Raw genomic sequence first — 24946 nt, forward strand, 5'->3', positions numbered from 1 at the left:
TTTACCATAAAGGCCTGATTGGTGGAGTGCTGCAGAGATGTTTGTCCTTCTGGAAGGTTCTCCCATCTCCACAGAAGTACTCTGGAGAGAGTGACCATCGGGTTCTTGGTCAACTCCCTGACCAAAGCCCTTCTCCCCCGATTGCTCAGTTTGGCCGGGCGGCCAGCTCTAGGAAGAGTCTTGGTGGTTCCAAACTTCTTCCATTTAAGAATGATGGAGGCCACTGTGTTCTTGTAAACCTTCAATGCTGTAGAAATGTGTTGGTACCCTTCCCCAGATCTGTGCCTTGACACAATCCTGTCTCGGAGCACTATTCCTTCAACCTCATGGCTTGGCTTTTGCTCTGACATGTACTGTCAACTGTGGGACCTTATGTAAATAGGTATGTGCCTTTCCAAATCATGTCAAATCAATTGAATTTACCACAGGTGGACTCCAATCAAGTTGTAGAAACATCTCAAGAAGGATCAATGGAAACAGGATGCACCTGAGCTCACTTTTGAGTCTCCTAACAAAGGGTCTGAATACTTGTGTAAATAAGTTATTTCTGATTGAAATTTTTTATGAATTTGCAACATTTTCTAAAATCCTGTTTTCAGTTCGTCAGTATATGGTATTATGTGTAGATGAGGAAAATGTTTTATGTAATCCATTTTAGAATAAGGATGTAATGTTATTTTTTAAATATGTTTTAAGTCAAGAGGTCTGAATACTTTCTGAATGCACTATATATGGTTGGCCCTCTGGTACTGATCTCTGGATTTGTTTGAGATATCTTTCATTATTCATCTAATATTTGATGCTAGAATGTGAGCCAAAATGGTCCAGAACGCAATAGTAAATAAAAGTATTTATTAGATTATAACATTTTGGTAGAAAAATTGATATTTCATTTGTTTGAAAATACAGTAAATCAAGACATTTAAGAATCCTTGGCCAAAATGCATGTGTGAAGTAACAGCTTCTGTGTATTGGGTGGCACATTCAGGTATTTCAGGAGAGGGACACGAGTTGGACCCTGTGGAGATAAAAAAATAAAAAGTCAAAAGAACTATATTGCAGCCAAGGTTTCTCTGGTTTCTCCCCAAGTGAGGGGTCAAATGTCAGACTAACCTTGTTCTCTCATTCTTATTAGGTAGACCTGGGGGTCAAGCCTAGCTCGCTGTAGACATTGTTGTCTTGTTCCTGGAGTCGTATGAGAAACATCTCACTGGCTATGTTGCCTTTCCTGCGCACACTATCAATAAGTTGGCAAGCCTTATCCGCCCTCTGCTTGTACTCCTCCTTTATCCCCTCTATCTCTCCATCGTTCAGCACCTTGTCTTCCAAGAGGTCATCCATCAGTTGGTCCAGAACGACCTTAGATGCCTTTTCAATGAATTTGGTCCTCACTCCATGCAGCTGCTGAGCTGTTGACATTGAAATGTTGGTAGGCCTATAGCACTTTACTATAGGTTTGACCTGTTTACACTGCATTTACCTGGTATTAACCAGTAAATTATAGTGTATTCGGGAAAGTATTCAGACCCCTTGACTTTTTCCACATTTTGTTGTTACAGCCTTACTCTAAAATGGATTACATTTTTTTCCTTATCAATGTACATACAATAGCCCATAATAACAAAGCGAAAACAGGTTTTTAGAAATGTTTGCAAATGTATAAAAACATGTTTACTGAAATTTCACTTTTACATAAGTATTCAGACCCTTTACTCAACTTTGTTGAAGCACCTTTGGCAGTAAGCTCAATTTCGAGTCTCATAGCAAAGGGTCTGAATACTTACGTAAATAAGGTATTTCTGCTTTTTATTTTTAATGCATTCGCAAAAATGTCTTAATCTGTTTTTGCTTTGTCATTGTGGTATTGTGTGTAGATTGAGGATAAAAAAAAATCTATTTAAAATAAGGCTAACATAACAAAATATAGAAGAAGTCAAGGGGTCTGAATATTTTTCGAAAGCACTGTATCAATGGGTAGACCTACTTTCAATCACATCAACTGTGCGTAGTGATGCTTATTTGAATTTATCTCAACAAAACAATTAATTCATAGGCTCTTGAATAATTACCATTTAACATGCATTTTGTAAATGCCTGGTCATTTCTGTGCCACCAAAATGCCACTTAAAACACAAACACACACACACAGAATTGGGCAGAGGCTGAATAAAACGAGGGTAAGGAGAGTACATGGTGTTTTGCAGATGTATTATGTCCCAGTTCTCACACCTTTCAACCGGTAAATAAATATATATACTATATTTGTAAACGCATATGGCCTTTATACATTGTAGTAAAGGGGCCCTCTTGAAATGAGTTAGGAAGAATAACAAACTTGCTTATGATACAATGCTGTCTGCTCTGCTGGCCTATGACAATCCAATGTGACACGGATACACTATTTCACGGTATTTTACCTGCCATTACTCAGCAGAGGTAGAACAAGAGTATTATGTCACTTTCCTGATTATCTTCACGCTCGTGTAGCCTATTCTGGCTGCAGACCGTATTGTTCCTTATCCGTAGGTGTATTGCACATCAGTGTATCCTGTAACTAATATTTAAAGCTGAGAAAATAAACAGACTTTTCTGACAGCAACCTTAGGCACCGCACAAAGACCTACATACAGTGTCGGTACATATTTCCTGATTTTGCGCACAAATTGAAATTGAAAGTGGGCTACACAGCTGACCGCTAAATAATACACAAGCCAGATAAAAATGCAGAATTTGCATTAACTAATGTGCATCTTGTTACTACAGAATCAAGGGAGAGTTGGCTTATGCGGAGCTGCAGGCTTATTGACATTTTAAAAAATACAGGGCTATCTAACACATTTAGCAAAATGCAGAAGAACATTTAGCCTAGTTTTATAGCCTGGAATAAAGTAAAGTATTGCTTAATCATAAATGTGCAATAGAAATACACTATTTAAAAGACAGGGTGCAATGTCCAACCCATCTGAGACGTAAAGTCTATGGCCAAGCCTGCGCCTCTAATGTTGGCCTCAGCAAAAAGTAACAATAGACCTATAGCTAAGTAACCTAGTGATGCAAGGCCAACATGACCTGTGAATATTATCACGCCTAGTATGAGGTTTACATTGTAGCAGCATTTTATGATTTGTCGTGCTATCTGGAGACTGCAACATTTGATTTTCACACATTTCTTGTTGGGCTAATATTATTCGTAGCCTATATCAAATCATTTTTTAAAGGTTTGTGTTTTCTGTATAAAATCACGTTTGGCATTGGTTAGTCTCTGTGTATACCGTAATTTACGCATTTTATGAATCCTTGAAAGGATATAAGCTACGAATTGAACGTAGGCTAAGCAACCCACTGTAGGCTAGAGTAGCCCACAGAACTGACGCTCTGGTGGGCGTAGCAGTTTGAGGTTCTCGCTGTGCGTAACGTGGTCTTCTCCAAGCTACCGTATTGCAATATGTCAGAGAGCGTTAGGAGTTCAAGCAAAGTAGATAAGGTAGACTAGCTCATACCATATTGTAAGTGTCCGTCCCTATCAGCTGACAGGTCCCACCCTAGGTTGATGACAGTGTTGTCCCCTCACAAGCAAACGTGGATTGTGCTTTATCCTTGGCGATTGGATTGACTTGAGTTCACCTGACTCACACTCGCAGACCTGGTGTGTGTGCATGCAGCATTATGGATCTGACGAGGCTTCTAACGGAGAACGACCGCCGCTCTCTTTCAACAACTCCAGCCCGTTACCCGTGGCTCCTTCACGGGTAAGGAGGTTCGCTCAGGAGAGGCGAGCGCTCCCTCAGCCGAGAGTGATGGTGGTATTCTCGGCCGCAAATGAGATTGATAAACCAGGCGATGCAATGTCGAGTTCGGACTCTGCGGAGGATGATTTCCGAAAGCCAGCCACCCCCGCACCGAACCTAAATCTAGGCAAGTCTCTTCGTACCACCTTTAACGAATCTCCATCTCCAGAGGTAAGGACGAGATGGCCGTTTGTTGTTGTTTATTCTAGGAACGTTGTGGGGATTAAATGGGTTTAGGATGTGAGTGCAGTGGTGGCCATGGATATATGAACTGTTAAACGTCGCTATCGCTGAGAATCTCCTCTTTATCTTTGCACCTAGTCTATGAATTTCAGCATTATTTCGACCGTTTCTTTCCCACGCGTTCCACCTCTGTAAATGATATGCCATGGATCAATCTCCACAGGCAACAGATGCATAAACCATGTAGTTTTTCTTCCAGTGTGATCTTTACCCTGATTGGTTCACCACCCCACAGAGAGGGCTGGCTCCTTGTCCCAATTGGCTCTTATCACATGGCTGTTATTATCTGTGACAGCCCCTCGCTGGGATTGACCTTCTTTACTCGTGTCTAGGGAAGCCCTTGCTTACAGTGTCATGTCCAGTGACTGTCACTTGTGTTGTTGGGCCCAATGTGTCCTGTCAAGATCTGCCCTGTGATTAGGATATTATCCTCAGTAATCCCATCCTGTTATTGCTGGTGTTATTATGCTACTGTGGAGCATCTGCAGAGGAAGATGAGGGAAACAAATGACAAGGACATTATTTATTGTACATGTCACAGGAATACTGCTCTAATGCTATACAAAAGTAATACAAAATTATAATAAGTTTATGGTGTCAAGAATGCAATATGAATGAAAGATTTACACCTTTTTTTACAAAAATAAATGTACTGTATTTTATGCACATATTTTCCAAAATGGATAATGCACTTTTTCCAGATTTGATTTGATTTTTTACATTTTTTAAAATGTATTTATTATTATTATTTTTTTTTTAACCCAATCACCTGTAGTTTCCTGAGGTTATTTCTCTCAACGTGGGCGGGACCTACTTCACCACCCGCCTGTCCACTTTACGGCGCTATGAGGACACCATGCTCGCCGCCATGTTTAGTGGACGCCATCACATCCCACGTGATGCTGAAGGTCGCTTCTTCATTGACCGGGATGGGGCATATTTCGGGTGAGCTCTCTTCAAATAGCCAGCAGCAAAAAATGCTTATTACATGCTAATAATAGTGAATGAGCATGCCAGTCCCTTATTCTACAACACATTTGACATGAAACTGCTATTGAATGAACAGACTGAGGATAGTGGATGCAATTTTAACAAAAAACAACACGTGTGTTTGTGTGTTTGCATGTCCCTTGTATAGGGACATCCTGAACTTCCTGCGCGAGGGTGAACTACCTCAGAGGGATCGTGTGAGGGCGGTACACAGGGAGGCCCAGTACTATGCTATTGGTCCCCTGTTGGACAGCCTGGAGGACACTCAGCCACTCACAGGAGAGAAAGTCCGCCAGGCCTTCCTCGACCTCCTGCCCTACTACAAGGGTAACCAACACAATCTCACACACTGAATCTAACTGGGTCAACCTTATTACAGATAGTAATGTTGCAACAACATGCTTAAATTTATGTGACATTGACTATTGAAGTTATTTCAATATTCAAAGTTTATACTTCAATAAAGTAGAAATGTGACAAGTAAATGGAAATATGTCAATGAACTCCTTTAGAAAAGTTAGATCTGGAGTGAAGTTAGTTATCCCTTGTTTTGTTTGTAGATAATCTGGAGCGCATCGTGGAGATTGCCAAACTGCGGGCCATGCAGAGGAAGGCTCGCTTCGCCAAGCTTAAGATTTGCGTGTACAAGGAGGAGATGCCCATCACGCCGTACGAGCGGCCGCTCTTCAATTCATTGCGCTTCGAGCGCACGGAGAGTGAGGCCAAGCTGTTCGAGCACCACTGTGAGGTGGACGTGTCGTTCGGGCCCTGGGAGGCGGTGGCGGACGTTTACGACCTGCTCCACTGCATCGTCAGTGACCTGGCGGAGCGTGGCATCACGGCCGACCAACAATGCATCGGTGTCTGTGACAAACACCTCATCAACCACTACTACTGCAAGAGGCCCATCTACGAGTTCAAGATCACATGGTGGTAAAGCAGGACGACAAAAGATCTTGCTGTCTGTGTTGTGAGGTGGACTCCTGTTGTGATATGCCAACTGATCTCCTTCCTGGTCCCTCAGGATGAGAGAGAATAGGGGTAGTCAGTGTTATTCTCCCTTTTCAAGAACTGAAACCTATGAAGTGCTGAGTTTTATAGAAAGGAGGGAGTCTGGCTTTTGTGCTTCTGTTTCCTAACTCAATAGTTGTGACCAATGTTTCCTTTGTGTTTAATTGTTTTTAACAGTATTTACCTAGGGTCTCATTGGCTGCTTCTTATTTTTTACTTGTTAAACTCTGGGAGTTTTTGTTCTCATCCAACCTTGTAGATCGGCCAAGGTTTTTCAGAAAAGGGTCAAGTTAATCTCATATTGTGACTCCAGTGCTGTCTGTCCCTTTGTCTTCATTCCTACTTATGCTGTTATGCATTCTACGTTGTGCGTTTCTGTGGTAACCACTTTCTTGGTCGCGAGAGAAACTGGATGCAATTAAGCAAGCTGGGGAAATATTGTTTAAGTACTGTATATAGCTACATGTAAATGTCTATTTTGTTACTGAGTAAGTAAGTGTCGATTTTTTTCTTTGCTAAACAGTCTGTGATCAGCATGGCTTTGGAAAGTCATTCTCTTTTTACCATTACAGTTTTAAAGACCCAAAGGAAATTAGAGAGTTGAAAATCAAATAGATTAAAGGGGCATGGTCAAAGTTATTTTACTTCAGTTTCCTCTTGATGGATCCCATATGTTCTTTTAACTGGAAATGTTTATCTGGCGGTTGAAAATGGTGCATGTGCTTCCTGTAAGTAAAACCAGAATTTCTCTCTGAAGGGGTTTCTATAGATGAAGGAACATTTTTAATGTGCTGCTAAAAGTAATTTGCACTTAAAAAGCTAAGAACACAACATATACACTACATGGCCAAAAGTATGTGGACACACCTTCAAATTAGTGGATTCTGCCATTTCAGCCACACCCGTTGCTGACAGGTGTATAAAATCAAGCACACAGACATGCAATCGCCATAGACCAACATTGGCAGTAGAATGGCACGTACTGAAGAGCTCAGTGACTTTCAACGTAACCATCATAGGATGCCACCTTTCCAATAAGTCACTTTGTCAAATTTCTGCCCTGCTAGAGCTGCCCCGGTCAACTGTAAGTGCTGTTATTGTGAAGTGGAAACATCTAGGAACAACAATGGCTCAGCCGCGAAGTGGTAGGCCACACAAGCTCATAGAACGGGACCACCGAATGCTGAAGCGTGTAAAAATCGTCTGTCCTCAGTTGCAACACTCGCTACCGAGTTCCAAACTGCCTCTGGAAGCAACGTTAGCACAAGAACTGTTCGTTAGGAGCTTCATGAAATGGGTCTCCATGGCCGAGTTGCCACACACAGGCCTAAGATCATCACCATGCGCAATGCCAAGCGTTGGCTGGAGTGGTGTAAAGCTCGCCACCATTGGACTCTGGAGCAGTGGAAACGTGTTCTCTGGAGGGATGAATCACACTTCACCATCTGGCAGTCCGAAGGACGAATATGGGTTGGGCAGATGCCAGGAGAACGCTACCTGCAATGCATAGTGCCAACTGTAAAGTTTGGTGGAGGAGGAATAATGGTCTGGGGCTGTTTTTCATGGTTCGGGCTAAGCCCCTTAGTTCCAGTGAAGGGGAAATGATAATGCTACAACATACAATGACATTCTAGAACATTCTGTGCTTCCAACTTTGTGGCAACAGTTTGGGGACGGCCCTTTCCTGTTTCAGCTTGACAATTCCCCCGTGCACAAAGCAAGGTCTATACAGAAATGGTTTGTCGAGATTGGTGTGGAAGAACTTGGCCTGCACAGAGCCCTGACCTCAACCCTATCGAACACCTTTGGGATGAATTGGAACGCCGACATCGAGTGTGTGTGTGTGTGTGTGTCCTCACTAATGCTCTTGTGGCTGAATGGAAGCAAGTCCCCGCAGCAATGTTCCAACATCTAGTGGAAAGCCTTCCTAGAAGAGTGGAGGCTGTTATAGCAGCAAAGGGGGGACCAACTCCATGTTAATGCCCATGATTTTGGAATGAGATGTTCGATGAGCAGGTGCCCATATACTTTTGACCATGTTTGTGGTGACATCCATCTTTGGGTCTTTGGCGTTGAACTTTATAGCTCGAACTGCTTCTATCTGCATTTTTGTCAAAATTGAGTTATTGACATAGCCTTGTTCAATGTTATTTACCTATATAGTACTCAAAGTTCCCAACTCTCATTGGTTTGAATGGTATCAGCAATTTTTATCTTGTATTCTTTCGAAATTAACAACATGAATTGTGGTATTTTAAATACCAATTATCTCAGAATCATGTTTTTGCAGCTAGAACCTTATAGTCCCAAGCTCTCAAGTTGACAATTTAGCAGATTTTTGATGATACTGTATATTTGCCATTATATTGACATATGCTTCAACAATTCCATCTTCTTTTGCAGCATGACATAGATTAGTCATACAAGTTTCATATGATAATTTTATATGACATGGTATTTCTACCGATTAAATAAATTCAGCTTAAGTGCCTTTTCCTAAGGGCAATTGTTTCACCTACATGGAGCTTAAACCAGGAAACGACACTATTTTTTTCTAATCAAGGACAACTGCAGTGACACTATTGTCACCTCCCCCATGGGTTAGTTCTGTTTTCTTTCTTGTTCCCTGTGTTGTTTAGTTAATTCATATTAGATTTATACAGATGTCAGATTGATATGTCCATTCAATTACATTTTCATAGAGTAGGCTACAAGTTCTTGTTTTAGAGGGCTCGGGATCAAAATTATTATGTGCAATGTTTGTGAATCCATGACTTGGTTTGCAGAATGAAATACAGTAATGCAGTGTTGTAAATGTATGTCCAGACAGCTTGGTTCTTCTGAGAATAGGCCAATTAATGCTTTATAACAGAACAGACAACACATTACTGTATGTCCAGGCAGCTTGGTTTTTCCATTATAGGCCCATTAATGCTTTATAACAGAACAAATAACACATTACTGTATCTCCAGACAGCTTGGTTGTTCCGGTATAGGCCTATTAATGCTTTATAACAGACCAAACAATACAGTAGGTTATTACTGTGTGTCGGGTGGATCAGGGTGGATAGTATTTTTTACTTGTTTTGTGCTATTGATGTCATGTTACACAGGTCTCTAAGTTTGGCTTGGATAATGTGACTTTATTTTCCCTCTGTTTAACTCTATGATACTAGGCTGAGTGATTGACAACAAGTGTTAAGAGTTGCCACTTTCTTACCGTTGGGTGTCAATTGATTGGATTTTGTCGATTTTTATGAAGCCTGTCGCAGATAGAGCCTTTAATCTTTTAAAATAGAATTGCAGAGATGGTTTGGGGGTTAGAATACAATTGTATTTATTTAATTCAGTATTTTAGGCAACTTAGACTTGAGGAACATTCCTTGCACCTTATTGAAGTTTCTCCCTTGGCTGGTGAATGTCTTTTGCAGATTCCATAGCGGGCCCATGTCTAGGCTGCTCATGGCATGGGAAAGTTGGAAAAACAATGCACAGCTTGACTAGTGGCCTAATTTTTCAAGACTAATATCTTGCTTTAACTTACATATTGTATTATTTGTTGTAAGGGTATGCTCTATTGTGCTAACAGTAAGTCATATTTTTTGTTTTTATAATAAGGTACAAATACAGTTTGCCTTAGTCTGTACAAAATGATCAGTCTCTGTAGTTGTGTTTTCTTCTTCCGGGCTGGATAATGTTATGCATGCAATGTGCCAATGGTTCAAGTTGCCAAGTACAGTACTTCCATGAAATTAACTAAGCAACCTACCAAATAACTTCAGTTTCCTAAATTGAAAACCTGGGATACGTTGCTGATCTATCATTGAAACCAGGCTCATTTGTCAAATTCATCAGTGCAACAATTTGGCATCAGCACAACTGGACCATTTTTTTGATTGACCACATTATGGGCAGGGTATAATCCCTAGAAGTTTGTGGTCTTACGCACATCCTTAAAAACATAGGTGCTGAGCTAATAAAGAATACTAGTAAAGAACAAGAAGCCCTGCACACTGTTAAAGATCCGTTTTGGATCAAAATGTTGTCAATAAAGAGGTGAATTGGGAGCTTTAATCATTGTGTGACGTTTTAATAGTGTGCAGGCCTTGTTCTTTACCAGGATGCCATCTCTCCCTCCACTTCTTGGCAATGATCTGTGTCTTATTAATCATAAGCCTAATAATATATAGCTTCAAGATGCAGCTCTCTCATAACAAAATATTCCACATAGTTGGTATACTGACTGAGGAATTAGAATGGTTGAAGGCATTTAGGGTCAGGGTAAAAATACACAATGAATTACATGAATGTTACTGCACTCCACCATTCCAGTAGTCCCAGTCGGTATTAGAACGCCTGCCTGTGGGTGTGGTTACCCCCATTGACATTCAAACGCAATTTTCTTGTTGACTGCTTGTTTAAGTCAACATGTCTAAAGATTCCTTTTAAACATTGCCTGCCCCAGAGCATTCTCACTACTTCGAAAAATGTAATAGGGCTTCCTTCATGCCCCTTTTCATGATGGTGCTAGCAGCCATGTGGGTGAGCGTTAGCTACCAACCCAAACAAATGATCTAGTCAAGAGACCAACAACACAAACACATGGAATATACCACTACAAGCAGTTAGTGGAGTTACACATGGACTACACTAAACAAGTTAAATGTCTTAGCTAATTCTGATGAAATGTTTTCCACTACGTGTAGCCTACTGGTCTGCTGAATACTATAAAAGCCTGAAGCCCTTCTCGCAGGCTCTATTTCACTACTTTTTCTTTTTTTTAACCTACTTAACAAGGCAAGTCAGTTAAGAACAAATTCTTATTTACAATGACAGCCTACACCAGAGACATCCGGACGACGCTGGGTCAATTGTGCGCCGCCCTATGGGACTCCCAAACACGACCGGTTGTGATACAGCCTGGATTCGAACCAGGGTGTCTGTAGCACTGAGATGCAGATCGCTGCGCCACTCGGAAGCTTTGCGATCCGTATGTCGCGATTTTTGACCTGGTTACATGTAAATTGAACAACACAGTAATTTTCCGGCATGTTTTGTTATTTCTGTGTAACAAAATCGACGACGAAATTGGGGCTACTACAATGGGGGTGAATGGGAAAGAATGTTTGTGTTCCACAATTTGTCGGCGTGGTCGTGGGAATTCCTTATTATTAAGTGACTGAGACTCAAGAGTCCGCTCCACCTCTCCAGACAATTTCCAGCCACAGCCAGTGGCTTCTAAAGAAGGTAGCTCGTCCTAGGACACTGAAAAGGGTAAGGATTATACTTTGTAACGTTAATTGTAGAACAGTTAGCTACGGCATGTTTATAACAGCCAAAATGTAAGTACACTTTTGCTAACTACACAAAGATACCTTAGCAACGATGTTTATAACTAAACCAAGAGACCATCGCCTGTCGCTTCCAATGGGAACAAATTAGGACAGAACAAGCAAGGAGGTGGGCAGAGCCAAGCATGAGCTAGCGAGATCCTATTGGCACGTTCTAGTATTCATCTGCATATTTCCGTTTGGGAACGCCTCGTGAAGTGCGTGTGTGCAATAACTCAATTCGCCTTTGTACTCCTAAACAACGAGATTTACAAAACGTAGTCCACTTTGTTCATAACATATTCTAGTTTTGGCAACAGAAAGCTGTATGTAATCGATGAGAAAATGTGCAGAATATCGTCAAATCCACATCGTTACATCTTCTCCCATGCCGGCCAGTGGGCTTCCTCTCACTACTATATTTGGTAGTGAGTGGAAACGCCAAGCGGATGCTTCACATTTATACATCCGGTGGAATGTCTGTCTCATTGTTCTAGCATGCTAGCTAAATATCGTCACACTGTGGTTAGCTGCCTGGCAGGTAGCTAGCTAGTTATTGTTGCCATTGAGTTTGAATTTCAAACGCCTTGTGCTGAAACCCCATTTATGTTTGTTGTAACCTGTACATGCTCACCTGTCTTCGGCTTATCTTTGTGTTTGATTTTCTTGTTGCGATAGCTAGTTAACTAACCAGCCATGCTTCTGCCATGTTATTGTTGATGTAAGCCAGTCAGTCATAAGCTATAGGTGGGGATCCATCGCCTGCTTGAGAGTGGGCTAAACCAGGTTTTAACCCATACTGTCACTGAGTCTTATTTTGAGTGCACACACTCATTCATAGTACGTACATGAACTGAGATAATTGCAAATTCAAGCTGTAGGTGAATGATTTCTCTGTTTAGAAAGACAAGCTGCCCTACCTACATTTCTTCTGGGGGACATTTTTTGTGACTGGAGATCATTCACAAAATCAATATTCAGGAGCCACAACTGCAGTGACATGGTTATGAACATAAGCGTCATCACGGAAACTGCACATGGCTTGGCTATTCTCGTCTATTTGGTTGGTGAAGTAGCTACACGTTGATGGCAGTGCAGGGAGCTGTTGTATCCCAATCACACCATATGGTAGTTTTAGTTGCTGTCGGTCAAGCTTTTTTAGTGATAATAATAGCAAGCAAACCATCTCAAATGTAGGCTAGGCCTATGTACTGTTTTCCCCACCGAAACCATATTTATTTGCAGTGGTAGAGTTAGGCTGCTGGCTAACCCTAACCTCTGTTGTCAAAACAATCTGCTACGGAGATGTAGGGTCTGCTCAGCACAACTTAGCACACTTGGTATGGCAACTGCTCGGCCTCCGACCGCAAGACTCCAGCCACCCTAGTCATAGACTGTTCTCTCTGCTACTGCACAGCAAGCGGTACCGGAGCGCCAAGTCTAGGTCCAAGAGGCTTATAAACAGCTTCTACCCCCAAGCCATAAGACTCTTGAACAGTTAATCAAATGGCTACCCGGACTACCTGCACCCCCCCCTCCCTTCCTCCCCCTTTACGCTGCTGCTACTCTGTTATTATAAATGCGTAGTCACTTAATAACTCTACCTACATGTACATATTACCTCAACACCGGTGCCCCCGCACATTGACTCTGTACCGGTACCCCCTGTATATAGCCCTGCTATTGTTATTTACTGCTGCTCTTTAATTATTTGTTATTCATATCTATTACTTAAAAAATATATATTTTCTTAACTGCATTGTTGGTTAAGGGTTTGTAAGTAAGCACTTCACTGTAAGGTCTACACCTGTTGTATTGGGCGCATGTGACAAATAAAATTGGATTTGATTTAGAAAAACTTGTCAAATGCGTTGAGCTTGAGAAGCACCTCCCTGTCTCCTTCCACTATAATGTGTGTGAAGTTGACCACACCATGAGTCATGTGTTGTCCAGTATATATGGGGTTGAAAACGTTAATGTGAACTTGTTCGCTTCAAGCTGCTCTCTTTAGCCTAGTCCCTATCCTGGTTCCTGACCACACGGTGTCTTCTGGCTCTAAGCTCACAGCAGTTTCGGCAGCATCACGCTGAAATATTGATGCTCTAATGGCTTTCTGCTGTGTAGAAATGGGTCCTGTTACCTACCAGTCACTCTGCTAGGCAATTTCATGGGAACAGAATTATGTTGAGACTCAGGTTTTTCACTTTAAAATGTATACCAAACAAACATTGATTTCAATGTTTAACAAACTATGCACAATGGCTACTTTTAACAATTTCTTTAGAAAATTTTACAAAATCATATTTACAGGAAGAACTGTGCAGATACAAAGTTTGGTAACAGAATACAATTTGGGGAGATTTGACCGTAATTATGTTACCAAACTTTGCATCTGCAGTTTTTCCAGTAAATGTTTGTAATTTTTATTTACTGTGTATATTGTTCAAAGTAGTCATTGTGCATAGAGTTGTATGGTTTGTATAAATACTGTATCATTAGCTTTTTAAAACAAATGTTTTATCTTATCATATTTTGGACCAGAATGAGGCTGTCTCTCCACTAGCCTCGGGCGGCGCATTAGCTTTCAGAAATCTGCATTTTCAAAACGCAGACCATACAAATAAAAATCTGTTTTAAACCATTTCATCTGAGTTTTATATTGAAAGTCAACAGTGATGTTTTACTTCAATAGATTTATAAGGGGTGTGCAACTATAGTTTTTCTTCTCATAAAATACTTTAGTGCAACACATTCGTCAAATCTTTTTCATCCAATGACAACAGAAGCTATTTTGCTAGCACCCCCACAAGTAAATTAGCTTGAAAAAGCAAGGCATTTTATTTTGCAAAACCGATGCATGGACATCATCTTTGGGAGGGGGGATTCCTTGGATGCCTCATGTCTAACTCATTGTTGAAAAAAAGTTTGATCCAAATCAGATGTTGGGCTCCTGAGTGGTGCAGCGGTCTAAGGCACTGCATCTCGGTGCTAGAGGCGTCACTACAGACCTGGTTTGATTCCAGGCTGTATCACAGCCGGCCGTGATTGGGAGTCCCATAGGGCGGCGTACAATTGGCCCAGCATTGTCTGGGTTAGGGCATGGCCGGGGTAGTCCGTCATTGTAAACAATAATGCGCACAACAGTAAACCGATAATCTCATAGATAACCTCACCTGAATACCATATTCATAATGTATCAAGTAAAATGCCTAGTAAAATAAAAGGTACTCTATTTTTTTGACTATTATATGAATCCTATAAATTATAATTGGCAATTTGGGTGCAATCAGTTGGATTCATTTCTCAGTGCTTTTTGAGGCGGAATGACACCGTAGCAAAAATGAACACGACGCAGACAACTCTTTTGGTTCTTTAAAAACTTGCTGTAAGTAAAATATTGTGTGCTACAGCTTGGAAAATAAATAAATGTGACTCTGGATGACAAGTATTTAGCTCAATGTCCCAATTGGTCTCAAACAACCCAAACATGATGTAATCTTTCCTTGCCAGCAGCCAGCCAGCCAGCTCTACTGAGTTTCCTCCATACAGGCAGCGAGATGAGTCAGTGGACGGCGCGCCGCGGGATCCACATGGACCAGTCGGAGCTGCTCTGCAACAAGGGCTGTGGTTACTATGGTAACATGGCCTGGCAGGGCCTGTGCTCCAAGTGCTGGCGGGAAGAGTACCAACGAGCCCGACAGAAGCAGATCCAGGAAGACTGGGCCCTGGCTGAGAAGTTAGTAGGCCCACCTGTGAAAGGTTATAATCAATTGCAATGTGTCGTCAGTGCTGTGGTGCATTCCTTTTCGCCAAGGTTCAGGCTGAAACATATGCCCTTCCTCAGTGGCATGGTAGAAACTTTTTTACACCACAGTTTCATGTGGGATGCCTCACTATGTTAGGGAATGCCAACTTTCAGCCCCAGGTCACTGGCCAGCAGAATCAAGCTGGTTTGTCTTATCCACGTCCTATTCTAGCTTGAGACATTTAGTAGAGGATTCATACATGATAATCAAGAGTTTTGGGGCATAAATGAAATGTCGATTTTACTAGCTTTGTCCAACACTTACCTTCCCTCGATACATTGTAATTAAAACAGGACACCAGCGGTTTGTTGACTAGTAGCCTCAAGTAAAACAGTCTAATCACCAGTTGTTCCCCCTGGTTTACCTCAGGCTGCAGAAGGAGGAGGAGGCTGCCTATGCCAGTATCCAGGGGGCCCAGTCTCAGCCCCCGTCGCAGCCACAGGCTCAACCCCAGGCCTCTCTTGCCCCCTTCTCCAAGTTCGAGGAAAGGAAGACCAACGAGAAGACGCGCAAGGTGACCACCGTGAAGAAGTTCTTCAGTCCCTCGTCACGGACAGCCCCCAAGAAAGGTGACTGACTGACTCTGAAAACTCATAAAGACCGTTCTGCATTCCCTCTTATACGTTAAAGCCTGAGTTATCTCAATGGCATTTCTCCAGTGCAGTTTGACACACACTTTCCACCCCGGTGTATCAGCCTAGTACTTGTCTCATCAGCTCACTTCCTTGGCAGTGATCCCCGGAGGCTCTAAAGCAGGGCATGACCAGCTCACAGGGTGATTGATCTATAGGGTATTCTGTTCCCTCCAAGCCCATTACAGCCTATTATACCTAGGTGTATTTAGTGACACCATAACTGTAAGGTAAGCTCCTATACAAAGGCCCCAAGGGTATTGAGAACAATGTGCAAACTTCAAAGTCCCTTGGGGACAATTATTTTTGCGGACTTAGATCGTTTTTCTTTAGAAAAAAAAAATAGGTACCCTCTCTCTTTGCGTAATCTCACTGTGGGGATCATGGTTGACCGTCACTGAAGCTTCACTCGTCTGTATTGTCACTCATTTCACTTTTGCTTTGGAGTCACAGCTGCTGCGCACCAATCTCTAGTGTTATGTTGTGCTATCAACTGTTTTCCATGTCTGTTCTCTTTAATACCCCCTCTCATGATAATGCAATTGTTTCCCAAACCAAACAACCCCCCTCCTATCTCTCTTTGAACCACTCATTCTGCACTTATCTGTCAATGCCATTGTTTGTTGATCAATGAAGTCATTCATTTGTCTTCCAATATTCTCCCTACCCGCACCCATTCCACCTTCGCCCACATCTCTCAAATCTACCCATTCTCTCTTGTATGGCCCCCATTTCCTGTGCCCTGTGGCCCCAATTGGCCCTGCCATCTCATTCTCAGCCCCCAGTGAGGGAGAGAAGGTGACAGGCCTCAGAGACTGGAGAGGAATGTTTACTTCTCCTTGGGAAATGGGCTCCCCCACAGAAGGTACAGTAATTACTTCTACCATTGGAGATTAGATTTGCAGTGGGTAGTGCCCCCATTTTAATCCCTGTAGTTTTAAAACCAACTAGGAACTCATTAGGGCTTTACTAGTGTAGTTGACTTAATGTTACCCTCCAACATGGTGGCATTAAGATCTACCAGTAGTCTCACCATAGTGGCACCCTCTCAGTCTAATTGGCTGAGAGACCTGTCCATCAAATTGACTTTCCTGCTCTGGTTGATTTAAAAAAAAAATAGGTTAGATGTGAATTGTGTGTGTGTGTGTGTGTTTAACAAAAGTCACTTTTGCATGTTGCTCATAATGTTCATTATCTCACTGTGTCCTCCTCTTGCATATGGTCATTATACTGGCAGCACTGGTGACCAGACTCAGAGGTGGGTGTCTGTCATTCTCTCTCTAGTTGTAGAAACACTTCTACAGAATAGAGAGAACTGTCCCTTTATAGTCCACTGAAACTCCCAACAATGCGTTCTTGCAATCACCAGCAAAAGTGGGTGTAAAGAATCTGGTTATTTGTACTTGTGACGGAATTCTATTGATTGCATATTTGGGTCTGTTTTCCTGACATCGCCTCAGCTCTTATGTAAAGATGCACAGGTTAGACCTGTCAGTGTTTTGGTTTTAAAACCTTCTGACCTGTTTACCTTCTTCACTTGAGGCTGTCAGTTCAGGGCTCCAGACCCCAAAAAATCCTGGGTGGCACTAGTGCCACTAACTGTTTTTGTGGCACCCCCATAAAAACATTCTGCAGCGTCACACAATAGAATACATTTGAGTCTTATGAAGTCGTTCTAAAGTCAATCACAATGCTTTATTAAGAAGTGTAATAGACTACTGAGAGAGTATTGTGATATTATGCAACCTAATCCAGTGACTGTCATGAATTTTGGGTTGACAATTATGATATTTTAGTTATTTTAGTCAATTTTCAATTTTTTTTGTTCAATAGAGAGAGAAAAAATGCATCTTCTTTCTGTTTGCTAATATTATATATAGGCCTAATTCACCACCTGAAGAAGTGGAAACTCAAAACACAGTTGCTAGATTTCTAACTATAAATAAACTCAGCAAAAAAAGAAACGTCCTCTCACTGTCAACTGCTTTATTTTCAGCTAACGTAACATGTGTAAATATTTGTATGAACATAACAAGATTCAACAGACAAACTGAACAAGTTCCACAGACATGTGACTAACAGAAATTGAATAATGTGTCCCTGAACAAAGGGGGGATCAAAATCAAAAGTAACAGTCAGTATCTGGTGTGGCCACCAGCTGCATTAAGTACTGCAGTGCATCTCCTCCTCATGGACTGCACCAGATTTGCCAGTTCTTGCTGTGAGATGTTACCCCACTCTTCCACCAAGGCACCTGCAAGTTCCCGGACATTTCTGAGGGGAATGGCCCTAGCACTCACCCTCCGATCCAACAGGTCCCAGACGTGGTCAATGGGATTGAGATCCGGGCTCTTCGCTGGCCATGGCAGAACACTGACATTCCTGTCTTGCAGGAAATCACGCACAGAACGAGCAGTATGGCTGGTGGCATTGTCATGCTGGAGGGTCATGTCAGGATGAGCCTGCAGGAAGGGTACCACATGAGGGAGGAGAATGTCTTCCCTGTAACGCACAGCGTTGAGATTGCCTGCAATGACAACAAGCTCAGTCCGATGATGCTGTGACACACCGCCCCAGACCATGACGGACCCTCCACCTCCAAATCAATCCCGCTCCAGAGTACAGGCCTCAGTGTAACTGTCATTCCTTCGACGATAAACGCAAATCCGACCATCACCCCTGGTGAGGCAAGTCAGTGAAGAGCACTTTTTGCCAGTCCTGTCTGGTCCAGCGACGGTGGGTTTGTGCCCATAGGCGACGTTGTTGCCGGTGATGTCTGGTGAGGACCTGCCTTACAACAGGCCTACAAGCCCTCAGTCCAGCCTCTCTCAGCCTATTGCGGACAGTCTCTGAGCACTGATGGAGGGATTGTGCATTCCTGGTGTAACTCGGGCAGTTGTTGCCATCCTGTACCTGTCCCGCAGGTGTGATGTTCTGATGTACCGATCCTGTGCAGGTGTTGTTACACGTGGTCTGCCACTGCGAGGACAATCAGCTGTCCGTCATGTCTCCCTGTAGCGCTGTCTTAGGCCTCTCACAGTACGGACATTGCAATTTATTTCCCTGGCCACATCTGCAGTCCTCATGCCTCCTTGCAGCATGCCTAAGGCACGTTCACACAGATGAGCAGGGACCCTGGGCATCTTTCTTTTGGTCTTTTTCAGAGTCAGTAGAAAGGTCTCTTTAATGTCCTAAGTTTTCATAACTGTGACCTTAATTGCCTACCGTCTGTATGCTGTTAGTGTTAGAGAGAGAGACAGAAAGAATTAGAGCGCATACTTAAATTCACACAGGTAACCTGATAAGACAGGAGAAATACTCCACATATAACAGACTGACCCTAGCCCCCCAACACATAAACTACTGCAGCATAAATACTGGAGGCTGAGACAGGAGGGGTTGGGAGACACTGTGGCCCCGTCCAACGATACTCCCGGACAGGGCCAAACGGGCAGGATATAACCCCACCCACTTTGCCAAAGCACAGCCCCCACACCACTAGAGGGATATCTTCAACCACCAACTTACCATCCTGAGACAAGGCCGAGTATAGCCCACAAAGATCTCCGCCACGGCACAACCCAAGGGGGGGCACCAACCCAGACAGGAAGATCACGTCAGTGACACACCCCTCCCACTCAAGTGACACACCCCTCCTAGGGACGGCATGGAAGAGCGCCAATGACTCAGCCCCTGTAATAGGGTTAGAGGCAGAGAATCCCAGTGGAGAGAGGGGAACCGGCCAGGCAGAGACAGCAAGGGCGGTTCGTTGCCCCTGAGCCTTTCCGTTCACCTTCACACTCCTGGGCCAGACTACACTCCTGTTCATTAATCAAGCATGGGAAACAGTGTTTAAACACTTTTACAATGAAGATCTGTGAAGTTATTTGGATTTTTATGAATTATATTTGAAAGACAGGGTCCTGAAAAGGGGACTTTTCTTTTTTGCTGAGTTTATAACACCAACAGCTAGTAGCCATGTACACTGAACAGAAATATAAATGCAACATGTAAAGTGTTGGTCCCATGTTTCAGGAGCTGAAATAAAAGATTCCAGCAATGTTCGATACGCACAAAAAGCTTATTTCTCTCATTTTGTGCCCTAATTTGTTTACATCCCTGTTGGTGAGCCTTTCTCCTTTGCCAAGATAATCCATCCACCTGACCGGTGTGGCATATCAAGAAGCTGATTAAATAGCTTGATCATTACACAGGTGCACCTTGTGCTGGCAACAATAAAAGGCCACTCTAAAATGTGCAGTTTTGTCACACAAAAAAACAATGCCACAGATGTCTTAAGTTGAGGGAGTGTGCAATTGGCATGCTGACTGCAGGAATGTCCACCAGAGCTGTTGCCAGAGAATTGAATGTTCATTTCTCTACCATAAGCCACCTCCCATGTCACAGATCCTGAGGTACTGTATCTGTGGCCAACAGATGCATATCTGTATTTCCAGTCATGTGAAATCCATAGATTAGGGCCTAATGAATTTATTTCAATTTACTGATTTTCTCCTGTAAGTGAGTTAAATCAATGAAATTGTTGCATTCATATTTTTGTTCAGTATATTAATCTAACAATTAAACGTAATGTCCTAAAAAATGCAATGAGGCCCAGTGCAGTCGCGAGGCCGACGCGCAATTTCGCACACGCTTCGTAATTCAAAGCCATAACCGATATCTTGTTGTGCTTTTGAGCTCAATAATGAGAATTGCGAAATAAAAGATATATACTTACAGAAAGCTGAGACCCTCCTCTCTTTAAATATGGACAACTAATTGCTTCCAAAGTATTATCATTATTTTTTTTTTTCACCCTTCAATTGCATTTTTAAATGTTATACAATCACGAGGGGGGAGAGCGATTGTGAGAGGCTCATTACAGCAGCCGGCCCCAGCGAAACAGGCAGGCACAGCGGCAGGTCAGACACTTCTATTAAAGGAATCATAAGGATAACGCACTTTACAAATTCATGGTTTTATCCGCCCAAAAAATAGGACGTTTTAATTGAGGTGACCAGGTATAATGTGCAGCTCGCACTAGTGAGACCAATTAAAAAGTTAACTGGGACAGCCAAATAAGTGTCGCAAAATGTGACAAATGGTCGCAGTCTGGAGCCCAGCAGTTAGCGAGAGCAACCATGACGAGAAAGGCATGGGGTAACATTAAGAAAACAACACAAGTCATGGTGTCCTCCCCTCAGAGAACCTGGAGGGCAAGATCCCCAGCCCCTCCATCAGCCGCCAGTCCAGCATCGAGACAGACCGCGTCTCCAGAGACTTTGTGGAATTTCTGAAGACCCTGCAGAAGCCAGGCCGAGAAGTCCACAAGCAGAGCAGTGCCTTCATCGAGATCATGGCCAACAAAAAGGTCAGTTGAACGAGCATTCAATAGTTTTCAATGATTTTCCATGCGCAGGGTAAAAAATACAGTACCAGTCAAAAGTTTGGACACACCTACTCATTCAAGGGTTTTCCTTTATTTTTACTATTTTCTAAATTGTAGAATAATAATGAAGACATCAAAACTATTAAATAACACATATGGAATCATGTGCTGAGCACTTGTTGACTGCTTTTCCTTCATTCTGCGGTCCAACTCATCCCAAACCATCTCAATTGGGATGAGGTTGGGTGATTGTGCAGGTCAGGTCATCTGATGCAACACTCCATCACTCTCCTTCTTGGTCAAATAGCCCGTACACAGCCTGGAGGTGTGTTGGGTCATTGTCCTGTTGAAAAACTAAGCGTAAACCAGATGGGATGGCATATTGCTGTGGTAGTCATGATGGTTAAGGGTGCCTTGAATTCTAAATAAATCACAGACGGTGTCAGCAGCAAAGCACTCCCACACCATCACACCTCCTCCTCCATGCTTCACGGTGGGAAGCACACATGCGGAGATCATCCATTCACCTTCTCTGCGTCTCACAAAGACATGGCAGTTGGAACCAAAAATCTCAAATTTGGACTCATCAGACCAAAGGACAGATTTCCACCGGCCTAATATCCATTGCTTGTGTTTCTTGGCCCAAGTTAGTCTCTTCTTATTATTGGTGTCCTTTTACTAGTGATTTTTTTTCTTTTTTTTTCTCAGCATTTCGACCATGAAGGCCTGATTTCACGCAGTCTCCTCTGAACAGTTGCTGTTGAGATATCTGTTACTTGAACTCTGTGAAGCATTTATTTGGGCTGCAATTTCTGAGGCTGGTAACTCTAATGAATGTATCCTCTGCAGCAGAGCTAACTCTGGGTCTTCCTTACCTGTGGTGGTCCTCATGAGAACCAGTTTCATCATAGTGTTTGATGGTTTTTGCAACTGCACTTGAAGAAACATTCAAAGTTCTTGACATTTTCTGGATTGACTGACCTTCGTGTCTTAAAGTAATGATGGACTGTCATTTCTCTTTGCTTATTTGAGCTGTTCTTGCCATAATATGGACTTGGGCTTTACCAAATAGCCTTATCTTCTGTATACCACCCCCTAACTTGTCACAACACAACTGATTGGCTCAAACGCATTAACCTCTATGGGCTAGGTGGGACGCTAGCGTCCCCCCCGTGGTGCACTCCATCAACAGCAGGTGCATTTCAAGAGCGGCAAATTTGAATCCGAATAAATGTCAAAATTCAAATTTTTCAAACATACAACTATTTTACACCCTTTGAAAGATAAACATCTCCTTAATCTAACCACGTTTTACGATTTCAAAAAGGTTTTACGGCGAAAGCATAAATTTAGAGTATGTTAGGACAGTACATTTACAAGAGTTGTGTGTAATGTTTTGTCAATTCAAAGACAGGGTCACCAAAACCATAAAACCAGCTAAAATGATGCACTAACCTTTTACAATCTCCATCAGATGACACTCCTAGGACATTATGTTAGACAATGCATGCATTTTTAGTTCTATCAAGTTCATATTTATATCCAAAAACAGCGTTTTACTATGGCATTGATGTTGAGGAAATCGTTTCCCTCCAATAACCGGCAGTCAAGTCAGCGCCACAAATTAAATAATTAAAATTAGAAAACATTGGTAAAATATTATATTGTCATTTAAAGAATTATAGATTTACATCTCTTGAACGCAATCAACTTGCCAGATTTAAAAATAACCTTACTGGGAAATCACACTTTGCAATAATCTGAGCACTGCGCCCAGAAAAATACGCGTTGCGATACAGACTAGACGTCATGTTGGGGAGATCTAAAATCGAAAATACTATGTAAATAATCCATTACCTTTGATTCTCTTCATCAGATGTCACTTCCAGGTATCACAGGTCCATAACGAATGTAGTTTTGTTCAAAAAAGCTCATCATTTATGTCCAAAAATCTCCGTCTTGTTAGCACATGATCTAAGCCAGCCGGACTTCTCGTCATGAACGAGGGGGAAAAATATATTTACGTTCGTTCAAACATGTCAAACTTTGTATAGCATAAATCATTAGGGCCTTTTTTAACCAGAACATGAATAATATTCAAGGTGGACGAATGCATACTCTTTTATAACGTATTGGAACGAGGGTACCCAACATGAACTCGCGCGCCAGGTGTCTAATGGGACATCATCGTTCCATGGCTCTTGTTCGGTCAGATCTCCCTCCAGAAGACTCAAAACACTTTGTAAAGGCTGGTGACATCTAGTGGAAGCAATAGGAAGTGCCAAAATATTCCTCAGCCCCTGTGTTTTTCAATGGGATAGGTTTAAAGGTAATACAACACATCAGGTATCCACTTCCTGTCAGAAAATGTCTCAGGGTTTTGCCTGCCAAATGAGTTCTGTTATACTCACAGACACCATTCAAACAGTTTTAGAAACTTTAGAGTGTTTTCTATCCATATATAATAAGTATATGCATATTCTAGTTACTGGGTAGGATTAGTAACCAGATTAAATCGGGTACAAATTTTTTATCCAGCCGTGCAAATACTGCCCCCTAGCCCTAACAGGTTAAGAAGGAAAGAAATTCCACAAATGAACTTTTTAACAAGGCACACCTGTCAATTGAAATTCATTCCAGGTGACTACCTCATGAAGCTGGTTGAGAGAATGCCAAAAGTGTGCAAAGGCAAAGGCTGGCTACTTTGAAGAATCTCAAATATAAAACATTATTTTGGTTACTACATGATTCCATATGTGTTATTTCATAGTTTGGATGTCTTCACTATTATACTACAATGTAGAAAATGGTAAAAAAGTGGAATGGGTAGGTGTGTCCAAACTTTTGACTGGTACTGTATAATCTGAAACGAGTAGAAATACCGGCACAATTTATGCTTGTGTGTAACATTTTTGTTGCAACTTTTTGACCAAAAGGTCTTTGTCCAGCTGAAACTTAATAAACTGAATGGGAGCATATGCAGCAGTGTGTAGATATTTCTGTTCTTTCAACAAAGGTCAGCCTTGAAAAACTAAGCTGAAAGAATAGCTTTTATGTGTATGTTTGTTTTGTAATGGAATATTGCCGTTTTTATATGGCAAAACACTCCAAGGCTTTCTTGTTGGGAAAAGTTTGCTTTTATTGGCTAGATCAGTAGGTCTGTTGTACTTGGCTTTACAGAACCGTGTCAGTTTAAAGCCGTTTTGTCTATGGTATATCTGTTGTAGAAAAGGAATACAATTATATAAACAGGCAAACAGAGCTGTTAGGTTAAGATTGAAAAGTTATTTCAAGCTATCACATTTTGATCTGGAACATGCAATTTTGGTATGTAGTTCCTCTCCTGTTGACCAGACATTGACATTCAATGACAAATACCTGGGATGACCTTTGACCTCTGATCTCTCAGGACTTAGGTGCTGATGAGCTGTCTGAGTGTGTCCAAGACTTCTACCAGAACATGTCCGACCGCCTCATGACCAATTTTAAAGGTGGGTTCAAACATGACTCAATCTGCCATAAAGGAATCAGTGTACGTAACAAAATGCACCACAAAAATATAAATACAATGCATTTACAAGATTCACAAAAAATTGTGTCCCAATGTGTGGTTTCAAAATAACGGAGTATAGTGTATTCTACTGCACAATAGTGTTCTGTTGGTCTTTTCGAAGGCTTAAGCATAAAATACACAGAGAATCTCACTGCCGATAAGTACTTATCGCAGTGGGAGGCCATTCCTTCTCTTGCTAGAACA

General features: G+C 42.1%; 2 protein-coding genes across 4 annotated transcripts in view; both read left to right on the plus strand.

The window, feature by feature from the left end:
- LOC106603469 (potassium channel tetramerization domain containing 7) overlaps positions 1 to 7612 on the plus strand; it is a 65139-nt gene extending 57527 nt beyond the window's left edge. Inside the window, 3 exon segments of the mRNA XM_014197190.2 lie at positions 4807 to 4976; positions 5170 to 5348; positions 5582 to 7612. Coding sequence (XP_014052665.2) covers positions 4807 to 4976; positions 5170 to 5348; positions 5582 to 5958 — 726 coding nt within the window. The 3' untranslated portion in view covers positions 5959 to 7612.
- A 2934-nt stretch (positions 7613 to 10546) lies between these two features.
- The window catches only part of LOC106603470 (RAB guanine nucleotide exchange factor (GEF) 1), a 28865-nt gene continuing 14465 nt past the window's right edge, over positions 10547 to 24946 (plus strand). The window contains exons 1-5 of one of the 3 annotated variants that reach the window (XM_014197199.2): positions 10547 to 11306; positions 14876 to 15098; positions 15538 to 15737; positions 21005 to 21171; positions 24599 to 24680. In XM_014197199.2, the coding sequence (XP_014052674.2) occupies positions 14920 to 15098; positions 15538 to 15737; positions 21005 to 21171; positions 24599 to 24680 (628 nt within the window). In that variant the 5' untranslated portion in view covers positions 10547 to 11306; positions 14876 to 14919. Of the gene's footprint in view, positions 11307 to 14875; positions 15099 to 15537; positions 16666 to 21004; positions 21172 to 24598; positions 24681 to 24946 lie in introns of those variants that run through there. The other 2 variants (XM_045717154.1, XM_045717155.1) reach the window with 2 other exon arrangements.

Source organism: Salmo salar, chromosome ssa04, assembly GCF_905237065.1.
Source record: "Salmo salar chromosome ssa04, Ssal_v3.1, whole genome shotgun sequence".
In the NCBI taxonomy this organism is placed as follows: Eukaryota; Metazoa; Chordata; class Actinopteri; order Salmoniformes; family Salmonidae; genus Salmo; species Salmo salar.